Here is an 11085-nt window from a genome sequence, read left to right on the forward strand (position 1 = left end):
TCCCCGCCCACCCCCTACCCCAGCCAGGAAAGGGACGCTGCGGGCGGGCGCACCGGGGAGGAGGGGAGCGGGTAGACTTGTGGCGCGCATCGCCTCGCTGAGTGTGCTTGTCCTCAGCTAGGGGCCGTCCCGTAGAGTCACTCACGGGCGTTTGCGTCTTTCCAAGATGCCCGGTTTATTAGGGGGGGACCTTCCCGGGAAGCCAATAGAATCACACGCAAGTCACACACAGAGAGGGGGAGCCTTCCGTAGAAGCGATCATCAGGCGCAGACTCCCAGCCACTGGAGGGTCCGCAGGTGGAGAGAGAAGCGGGTGATTGCATGCTGGAATGTTCTGCTAAAGGTATTTTTAGAAGGGCAAAAATCCTATATAATAAAAGCCTAATATGCTAAGGGTCCAGTCGTCCATTCAACCAATCAAAGTGTAATATGATAAGGCCGATCAACTGCTCGGTATGATGTGCACTGACCACCAGGGGGCAGATGCTCTGACAGGTAGGTTAGCTTGCTGCTGGGGTCTGGCCCATCAGTGGGGTCCCTTGGTCTGGCCTGCACCCTCTTGCAATCTGGGGACTCTTGGAGGATGTTGGAGAGCTGGTTTTGGCCCGATCTCGAGGGCCAGGCCGAGGGACCCCACTGGTGCACGAATTCGTGTACTGGGCCTCTAGTAAATAAATAACTGGATAGAAAAATAGCGGTCTCTACCCTCATGTTGTATTTTCAGAGTTCACATTCAGGAACCTATAGATTTCAGATCCAGAACAGAGTAGGAGGAAGAACTAGAAGGTCAAAATTGAAGAAAGGAAAAAAATTAGCCCAATATTTCTTGTCATTGAATGAAAAGGAGAAATTCAATGGTTCCTACTCTGTTTGAGGCTGAAAAAAGTGGTCTCTTAGCCCTAAAGGCTACCACCACGGCCTGCAGGTTCCTTCACCTCTGAGGTATTTACCCCAACAACAGTAGTCACTGTGGGATGCCCTTGAAGCACCATAAGGATTTCTCTTTGCCTTGGGCCTCAGAGAGCTTAAGGAGGCTGGTTATGAGGAGGAACTTTCACTTGTGAAAAGAATGACGCTGAAGGTATCATCAAACTTTTAAAATACTAGTTATAATAACTATGAATATTAAAAATAACCATGATAATATGACATAAGGCTAACTAACAATTATGTATGATTTAAAATTTGCCAATTTCATAGGAAAAGCATTTTATTTTTTTATTTTTATTAAATATTTATTGTTGAAAGTATTACATATGTCCCCCTATTAGCCCCATTGACCCCTTACACTTTCATATACATGATTTCCAATGGCTACTGTGGAGTGTGGGGGCTCAGCACTAAGAAGGTGCATTATTTCTATGTACAGATGGGCCAGGGGACAGGGGCTTGGGGAGATCATGGCTCACCTCTCCAAAGTCATTAACAGACTATGTCCTGCCCAAGAGCCAGAGGCCAGCCTGCTTCTCACCTTCCACGATGCCTAAGTTCCAAAGGACCGGGATGCCAATGCAGATGCAGAAGAAGACTGAAATGATCAATATGATGATCTCTATGTATGACAGGATGGCTGAGGACTGTAATGGTGGTACTAAAACAAAGAAAAAACCCAAAGCCCTGTCAAATCAAAAAGACACCTCCCTCAGCACCTACTTTCCCCAGGCAGCACATGTCGCCCCCATATTTACTGACTCATTATGTGACAGTCACTATCAGGTTCAGGGGTGTAAAGATTAGCAGGGGTTGTGCTGTGTCCTTATGGAGCTCATATTGTACTGAGACAGCAAATGTCTGGTTATCATTCAGTTAGACATGTTTACTAGGTAGAACTTTTTAAGAATGACAGAATTGGGGGTGCTTAATTCAGTCTGAGGAAAGAGGTGAAGGCTTCATAAGAAGTGACCTTTGAACTGGTTAAAGGTTAACTAAAACCCAGGAAGATGAGAAGGCCTGGAATGCTTTCAGATGCATAGACATTTGGAAACCATCTAAGAGTCCAAGAAGACTGAATCATTGCTTAGCTTGGGTGAGGACTCCTGCCCTGAGGGAGATGGGATGGGAAATGAGGATGGTGGGATATCTGATGCAGCCATTGACTCTCAAGACAGGAAGTCCACTAAGAAATTAACCCATCAATCCATCCATCCAATCTTTAATTACACACATACACCCATACGGGGAAGGCATTGGGCTTTTAATGAGCTACCACATCCTCACACCCTAATCAGTTACCTGTGGGCTCCAGCACTTTCTCCCAGTGTTCTAAGAATTCCCTCAGCCCTCCAGCACCCTTCCTCCACCCCATTCTCCTAGCCACCTACCTATCCCTTTCTGTTCCTTTCCTGATTTCACAGTCATTCCTTCTTTTCCCAAAAGACTCGAGATTTTCATTTCTAGGAGCACTTCTGTCTTAATGAAAGGGCAGAAGACATTCTTTTTTTCTTTTTACACCAAAGAAAATTTTTATTGAAGTATTTAAAAATATACGGAAAAAAGAATACACAGGAAAAGACAAACATACAGAGGCATTATCATACAGCTGATTTCTAAAGTCAATACTTTTGAAATATAAAACAATTATATTATCCCCAAAAGTCAGTTTATTGAAACAAACTGATTTTAAGTTGGTCTATAACTTTTCATTCAATTTTGTTTACAAATGTTCCTAGGGTTTTCAGTTTCATCCCATATCAGATCTGTTTTTTGGAAATATTTACTTCTCAAAGTTGTAGTTACTTCTTGCAATTAATGTCAGCAAATATAGGGAGCTTCTCTAGTCACAAGAATTCAGTATGGCTGCTGCTCTGGAAATAGTTACCATATTGGGTTACCTACATGAAGACTCAAGTACTGAAAGTCCAAATATTGGGGAAAGTATGAGGACTGAGAGCAGGAGGACTAAGGAAAGATGGTATTATCTTTAACTGCAGACCTACTGGAAAAGACTCCACTAATTACTTTGGTACTAGTGCTAGAGAAGCAGTTGCTGCCAAACCACAAGTTGGCTATATAACTGTCCATTTTGTATTTTCTTTTCTAAAGAATGGATTAAATAATTAGATTGCTCAATCAAATAAGCAGAGACTTTTAAATTACAATATAGTTTAACTGTGAAATAAATTATTTTATTTGATTGGTTTAGCAGCCTTGGGTCTGCAAAGGAAGGAAACCCCATTTTGTTTCAAAATTAGAAGGCTGACTCAGAGGCTGTTTGTAAGATGCCTAACTATCTTCTATCGCCAGTCAGTCTTGAACATGGACCTTCGTGAACTCAGTAACTTAATGTGAAAATGATCTCATCCCTCAACACACAATGTTGAGCCAGCAAAATGAGAAGGAAAAAAAAAGTACAAGGTAGGAATTGGCTTATATCCTCTTATACAGCACAAGAGGAATATATATGGCAATAAAAACAATCTACATTAGACTTGTAAAGAGATGATTTTGGTTTACATGTAAGTTGGCTTAAACTGACCATAGTGGAATGATTGGAAAGTTTCTTCTCCTAACGTAATGCCCATTCATTATAAACTAAGCTGGTCTTAGTATCTACTATACTCTCATTTTATAGCCATTTAACTTACAAGCTGGGCCTGCCCAGCCTCCCTCTAAAGCCTCTCTTGAGAAAGGTACCAGATGCATTAAGCACAGGCATCCTCCTGTAAGAATCTGCACTTCAAACAGCATACGAAGAACCAGCACTAGGCTCTCCAACGCAAATACCTCTCATTTCACACTATCATGGGAGCAGTGCAGTTTACTGACCACTCCTTCCTTACAGGCAACTCAGCAGCTGTAAATGCTTTTCTTCAGTTTCAAAGCTTTTCAACACTTGTTAATTCCAAAAATCCGAACACCATGTAGCTGTGGCACTGTGGGAATCAGCACACTCAGGAGAGAAGCTGTGTTCAGCATGAAGTGAGTTGGGCCATACTTCGTATAGAAACTTGCCAGAAAATATCAGGTTATGTATAACATTTGTCAAGGTCCAGGCCACAGGAACGCCGAAGAAGGGAATACTGAGCAAGACAATGTGAAGCAAGCCCACGCCCAGGGCGTACGTCAGCCATATCCCCCGGCTGTTCATGACCCGGGTGTTGGGGTTCACCTCGCTGTGGGCCACGCCAACGTTCATGTTTGCCCTGTAGGAAAGCAGTGACAGGGATCAGCACCGACATAGCTGGAACCTAAATAACCCCAATTCTGACGTGATCAAATAAGTGCTGGTACCAGGATTATTCTTTTTCCTAGCTGTTCTGACACAGAACAAACACACCCTCTCGAATATGCTACTTGCAGATGCTGACAAAGGCAGTCAAGAATTCTTACCATCTGACTTGATGGTAAGACAAACAAGACTTGTTTTTATAAGAAGACATTCTTAGCTGTCCTGTCATCAATGATGTTTTTCTAGCCATTTCTAAGCCAGTAGAGCCCAAGGCCTTTTTAAAATAATATATTTTTATTGCTTTCAGAGAGGAAGGGAGAGGGAGAGAGAGATAAAAACATTAATGATGAGAGGGACTCATTGATTGACTGCCTCCAGCATGCCCACTGCTGAGGATCCAGCCCGCAAGCCTGGCATGTGCCCTTGACCAGAATCAAACCTGGGACCCTTCGCTCTGCAGGCTGATGCTCTATCCACTGAGCCAAACTAGCTAGGGCCCAAGGCATTTTGTTAACAAAAATAATTCCTCTTTGGAATACGCTTTATTTTTATTATTATTTTTTAAAGGTCTCACACATTTACCAGTGAACCAACCTACTATTGCAGAAAAAAAAAAAAACACCAACGGAGCAGAATCATGAGTTCATTAATTTTCCAATTAAAGTGCCCCAACTGTTCAGATAGTACCGATCTTTTCAATCATTTAAAGGTGGAGGCAACCTGGAAACAGCATAAATATGTGAGTCATCTCTCATGTGTGATTCCACATAAACCCAGTTTGGTTCTTCTCCAATGTCTCCTGTTTGAGTTGTACCTGATTTTATAACCAGTTTTCATGTGAATCCCTTGTAAATGGGCCAGTTCTGCTTTTGCTTCCTGGCCAGGAACCTCTTGAACCTGAAAGTCTTGTGGGAAGACATGGCGGAGGAGAAGCTAATGCACGCACCTTGATGAAGGAGAAAGAGCTGGAATACATTTGAGATACTGATTCAGGATTTATATTTCCAAGCTTGTTCTGCAGACAAAAATGGAAAGACCTACAGTGCCACCTGGAGGCCTCTGATAGGGGTCAGGGTCTTAAGGCTTTCAGTTCTGCAAACGGTTTTAGCCTCTTTGGCCTTTTCTCCTCACACTGGTCTCATGCATTCAACCATTCACACAGCACCAACCAGCACTTAAGTAGCATGGGGGTCCTCTGGGGAGAATCACCCTAAACCAGAGTAAACCCATGGCCTCTTCAGCCTGAGAAGCTCTCCCAATTCCTGTTCAGAGGATCCTGTGTATGGTTCATATCTGCACATTCAAAGGCAGCTCAAGCAACAGAGGAAGTGCCATGGACTGCAGTGCATGGCCCACCTCTCTCATCCATAGAGGCCCTGGCCCCCAACCTCTGGGAGGGCAGCACCAGGCTACTTGCATGGTCTCCTCATTTAATCTCAGTCCCTCAGGTAGCGTTTCCTATATCATAAAAGTGAAACGGGAGCATGGAAAGATGCAGAAACTAGCACAGGCACATCAGCCAGAAATTCATCCAGATGCCTGATTCCTGTGTGTGGACGTGTGGGATACAGTCCCCATCCAGTAATATAGCGTCAGGAGCCAATCCCACCAGCTCCTGGGGTCCGGTGTGAGTCTGGGGGCCAGGGACAAGCATTGGGCTGGACCAGGATGTGCAGGTGTCCAGAGAGGCCCGTCCTTCTCCCACCTGGCCTTCTTGCCAGGTCTTTCATGCCAGCCTCCCCCCTCCCTCCTGTTCTCCCAGTCACTTACCCCCTTCACCCAGCCTTGTGGGATGAGCCTCCCAGGCCCTTCCTGGTTGCCTCCTCCCAGGGATTAAATCCAGGCTTCTGTCCCCCAGCCCTAAGCATGGAGCCTCTTCTTACACACAGACCACCTGGATCCACCAAGATCTAACCCCAACCAAGCCTGTGTCCTGCCCAACCCTACATGTCTCTTGTCTTCCAAAGCACACAGCACAGGCCCCTTTTGCATAATGGCTCTAGTGAGTCAGTCCAGAACCTTCTATATCTTTTATATCTGTTAATTCACAGAGTTTGCTGCTATTTTATGTCCCTCAGTTTAAGAGGAGAGAGGCCTGGCATAGGCTTCCTCCACCTACCTTCAGTCTTGGGACAATTGAACTTACTGTCACAGGGAGCTCATTGTCTTCACTAGGTGACTGTGCGGAGCAGGAGGCCTTAGTCTATGCTGCTTATTTAATGGGGAGAAGGCTCATGGATGGGGGCAGGGTGGGACTCAGGACTTCCTAGTCCTTACACCAAGCTAAGACCCCCCTCAGCCGGAGCCACGGGACACTCTCCCCCCTCCCTTCCACACTCTCTAAAATCAATAGAAAAAAATTCTCTGGTGAGGACTAACCCAAAAAAAGGTGGAGGAGGGGAAGAAGAAGGAAACCTTACCTCTTAAGACAGCATGAATGGACCTGGAGAGCATTATCCTAAGTAAAATAACCAGTCAGAGGAAGACAAATACCATATATTTTCACTTATATGTGGAATCTGATGAACAAAATAAACTAGCAAAGTAAAGACAGATTCATGGATACAGAAAACAGACTGACAGCTGTCAGAGGGGATGTGTTGGGGTGCAGGGTGAAAAAGAAGGGATTAAGCCAAAAAAAACAAAAACAAACAAAAAAACCACAAAACTCTCATAGACAGAAAAAAGCATCTTGTTATTCTCAGGGTTTGAGATCTTGCCGTTGGTATTTGTCATGTTTGGCTCAGATAAACTAAAAAATTCTCTAAAAAAAGAATAACACAAAACTACAAAGGAATTCAGTTTTTTAGAATATAAGCATGTTTATTTAAATATTGTACTGTTATAAGCTACTAATGGAAACCATTGTAAATATAATTTTGTTCTTTAAAAATACATAATTTTGTGGACAGAAAGAAATTGTAAGATTTGGCACTTTTTGGTAATATCATTGGCTGCATCAGTCATGATGCAGAGATGTAACTGATCCTCCACAAAAATATGGAAAATGTTATCTTTCTTGAGATTTCCTATTGAAGCTATTAATGTTTAAATGTAGGAATTACATCTCTTAATACCACAGAAAGTGACATGATATGTTTAAAAAGCCCTGAGGAGGATACTCAGCAAATGCAATAACAGACATGAGATGCTGCCTCTACTCTCTCATCCTGATCTGACCCTGGTCTCTGGACAGAGGTTTGTACTCCTCGTGTTCTAACAACGAGCCGCAGGTCATCCAGAGGCAGCCAAGCAAAGGCAGAGTCACTGAGATGGTCCACACCACCAGGGCCTCCTTGGTCGCAGCGCATCGGCAGCCTGCAGAAAAGGGCGAGTGTTGGTCCCAGTGGCTGAGGAAATCCTGGGTCAGTTCTCCTGGGGCTACAGCACCCCAGTCACTCTCCATCTCCAGCCCTGCCCCCACTAGAGTCACATCTTTCCTTGAACCTGCCACTCCTGCCCTGGGACCAGCAGCCTGTACCAAGCTCTACCCACTCTTTGCACATCACAGAGTCACTCCAGCCCTGCCACAGATGTTCTGGGCTCAGGACTAAAGTAATGGCTCAATCTGCTCCCTTCACTCAGGTCTGATTCTCCTGGGGGTGGGAGGCTGTAAAGGACCTGGTGGGAGCTCTGATGGACAGGAAGGCCCATCCCGACACCTGACAGCCTGGGGAGGGTTGCAGACAATCATCCTTCTTTTCCTTCTCTCCCAGGCTCTTACCTAGCAGCACCTGGAGCTCTCAGTATGAAGGTCCCAGCCCTGCCCTATTCATAGGGGCCCCTCAGTGGCTGAGGATCTGAAATGTGGAGGAGGCTGGCTGTCAGGTGATTACACCAGGGCTCAGCCAGGAATCACGGGCCTCCTTCTAACCGTAAGGGTTGCTTCCTTAAGTAGTCCTTTCTGTTTGCCTCCCCCCACCCCCTAATTGGCCTGTTCTAAGCCACTTTCTGTGAACTTCAGCCTTTTGAATTGGGTCTACAAGGCCTTCCACCATTTTCCACACAATTAAGCCCTCAATACCTGTTACTGTAAAGGACCCAGACTAAGATGCCAACTATGGTTACGCAGGTGAAGATCAAAAGGAAGATCCACCAGGCGATGGGCGTGTTGGTTGTGGCCTTGGACGGGTCAGTGGCGATGGCAGTGGTTGATGCATCTGCTGTGGAACACAAGAGTGACATCTGTGCAGAACCCCATTCTGAGAAGATGCCTCCTCAACTCACGCTGTCCCAGGTAATCCTATGATGCAGACAGTTTCTACCCTCTACGTGTGGCAGCTAAGGTGACAGATCCTGGGCTTGGAGCAAAGAGAGGAGATGGGCCCTGGCCACTTGGGGCTCACACAGCTAATGGGGAAGCAAGGGTTACAATAATTACTCCTGCTGGGATAGAAGAGGAGGTGCACATGAGGAAGGTGGTAGAGAATCCTCCCAGGAGCTGATCTGAGGTGGTGTTAAAGGATTTCCAGAATAGGCCAGGTGAGTTGAAGAGAGAAGTGAAGGTGAGAAGAGGCAACAGGACAAGGAAAAGGTCTGAAAACAGAATAATGCCCACAGGTTTGCAGTCAGCAAGAAATCCATGGTGAGTGTTCCAAGGTTATGTTCAGGCAGAGACGTGAAGAAGAGAGAAACCAAACAGGGATTTCAGAGCTCATTTAAGGCCTTTTTCCTCCAGAAAACTCTAGTGTGGTAGGTGGGTCACTTTTTCAAACCACACACAATACAAACGCGCACACAGAGTGTGAATGTCATTTCAAGGGACCTACAACTTCATTCCCTCTGCAGAATTACCTTTTGTACTCAGAATTTCATCCTGGGGACACAAAACTTCTTTAAGCCACTTCATACATTCTGCAACTGAGGTCTTATTAAAGAGATTGGTCCTATAGTTGTCACCCGCCAATGTTTTCTTTAACAGTCTGCCTTCATTATTTAGCTCTCTCCCATTTCTGTTCTTTGAGTCAAAGCGGAGACATATCTGTCCATCCAATCCAAACTCCCAGGATGCGCTGGTGAGTCCATTGGATTCCTGCTCACACATCATGCTGCCCTGTAGGGAGAGAGGACCTGTCCCACCACCATGGGAAAGAGGTCAGCTTTGGGTCTTGACAGAGCCTCTGTGGCCACCTGGTGTCCAGCCCTCTGCTCCCCTCTTATCTCCTGGTCCTGCTCTGTCCTCTGTGGCTCCTGAGTCTCTTGGGTGGGACCAACTTGCAATATTTACATAAACACAATTGTTTCCTAACCCTGAACCCTGTTCCACCTCTACCCTGGGTTTTGTAAACATACCGCTGGTTGCAGTAATCTCTGCTTTAAAGTCAAGCAGGGTCTTCTTGAGCTCTTCCACCACATCTTGCAGAGTTTCTCTCTGCTGATTCCAGGCCTGTGTGGCATTCATCTCCAGAACACTGAAGAGTTTGACCTCCTGGCTACCACAGGTATAATGAAGAAATGTGTTTCCATTGACCTGGCCTTGAATTTCACACCATGGTTGTCCATTAGGAGTGACTGTGAAGTTATAGCCCAGAGATTTAGCACCTGTGAGGAGAAAATGCAGGGGAAGGTTGGAGTTGGAATAAAAGTAACCCTATGTGCCCCTCCCCTATTTTTGACAGCAAGTGAATCCCCCTGATGGCTGAGCAGCCCTTGTCCTGTTCAGGTCCAGGCGTCAGGGGCTCAGGCTTCCACTTTCTTTATTTTTCCAGAAAAGGATATATTTTTATTCAAGTAATTGCAAGTAGGAAACCAGAGGGAGGGGCCCAGGCCGGGACAAATCATGGCTACTCCTCCCCAGCGCAACAGGGGGAGAAGGTGGCCCTACACTCTCTGTTGCCCCTGCTCACTCTGGCAGCATCCTAGGGGCAGAGCCCCACCTTCCCTGGGGCTGGGGCAGTGGATTCCGAGTCTGCTTTGCCCCTGGCCCCTTCCCAAGAGCATCTTGGAAGGGAGTGTGGGCAGAAGAGGAGGCAGTGAGGATGAACATTGGGCGCTGGCAGCAGCAGCAATGACAGATGTCTAAGAATGGAACATGGAACAAAAAACAACACAACTGTCCAGAGGGAGTTTGTGAACAGAGGAAAGATGGAACCAGAACCTTGGGGGGTGGGGAGGAGCAGGGGGTGGGAGTGGGCAAGGCTGGCTCCTGGTTAGTGCCCCATGTGAGGGGAGGACACTGGAGGCCTAGAGTGGAAGCAGATGGAGTCAGGGGCTCACACCCCTCCCGCCTTCCCTCCTGTGCCCCAGGGGGGCGCTGTTCAACCTAGTGCAGGGCTAGGCACCTGTGGAAGGAAGGAAAGTGGGAGTGAGCCGCACCTGGTGAGACACAGGTTTGTTGGGTCATCTTGGGGCCAAACAACCCTATCCATGGCCACAGGTGCTGCTGCCAGGACAGTGGAGCGGGCATGTCAGAGTGAGATGGGGCTCAGGCCCCTTTAAGGCCAGGGGAGCACTTCCAGGCCCCCTCATGGGGAGCCAGAGGTAAGAGTGGGGAAGTGACCCTCTAAACCAGGAGCCCAGTCAGCAATGCCCCCACCGCCCAGGGCGCAGGGACTCAGCGGGCACGGGGGGCGGCTAAGTGGGACGTCAGCTTTGTCAGGAGGCCGGGGGGATGCACGTAGGGGTGGGGGGTGCTGGGAGCTGAGCCCAAAGGAAAACGGCTCCCCCTGGGCTCCCAGCGCCCGGCTGCTGTGCCGTGTAGTGAGGCGGTGCAGGCGGTGCAGGCGGGCGGGGAGGCCGGGGAGGCGGGGGCAGAGGGAGCGGAGCTGCACATCCGACAAGGAGACGCTCCGCGGTGAGGAAGCAGGTGGCCGGTCGCCGCTCCTCCTCGGGGACCCCTGCGAGATGCCCTCCTCCTCCCTCTCCCGTGTCCTGTGTCTGTCCTGCTTTCCTCCCTGGAGCCGTGGTTTCCCGGGTCC

General features: G+C 47.4%; 2 protein-coding genes across 3 annotated transcripts in view; both read right to left on the minus strand.

Annotated features, from left to right (window-relative positions):
• The window catches only part of LRP11 (low density lipoprotein receptor-related protein 11), a 27363-nt gene extending 23228 nt beyond the window's left edge, over positions 1-4135 (minus strand). Inside the window, exons 1-3 of the mRNA XM_014532121.1 lie at positions 3935-4135; positions 2322-2409; positions 1472-1591 (exon numbers count right to left, since the gene is read on the minus strand). Of these exons, the coding sequence (XP_014387607.1) occupies positions 1472-1591; positions 2322-2409; positions 3935-4135 (409 nt within the window). The remainder of the gene's footprint in view (positions 1-1471; positions 1592-2321; positions 2410-3934) is intronic.
• Positions 4136-6968: 2833 nt separating this feature from the next.
• The window catches only part of LOC102257795 (NKG2D ligand 1), a 5190-nt gene continuing 1073 nt past the window's right edge, over positions 6969-11085 (minus strand). The window contains exons 2-5 of one of the 2 annotated variants that reach the window (XM_014532131.1): positions 9461-9709; positions 8963-9238; positions 8193-8328; positions 6969-7486 (exon numbers count right to left, since the gene is read on the minus strand). In XM_014532131.1, the coding sequence (XP_014387617.1) occupies positions 7291-7486; positions 8193-8328; positions 8963-9238; positions 9461-9709 (857 nt within the window). In that variant the 3' untranslated portion in view covers positions 6969-7290. Of the gene's footprint in view, positions 7487-8192; positions 8332-8962; positions 9239-9460; positions 9710-11085 lie in introns of both variants that reach the window. The other variant, XM_005884726.2, reaches the window with a different exon arrangement.

This window comes from Myotis brandtii, unplaced genomic scaffold (assembly GCF_000412655.1).
Source record: "Myotis brandtii unplaced genomic scaffold, ASM41265v1 scaffold847, whole genome shotgun sequence".
Classification (NCBI taxonomy): Eukaryota; Metazoa; Chordata; class Mammalia; order Chiroptera; family Vespertilionidae; genus Myotis; species Myotis brandtii.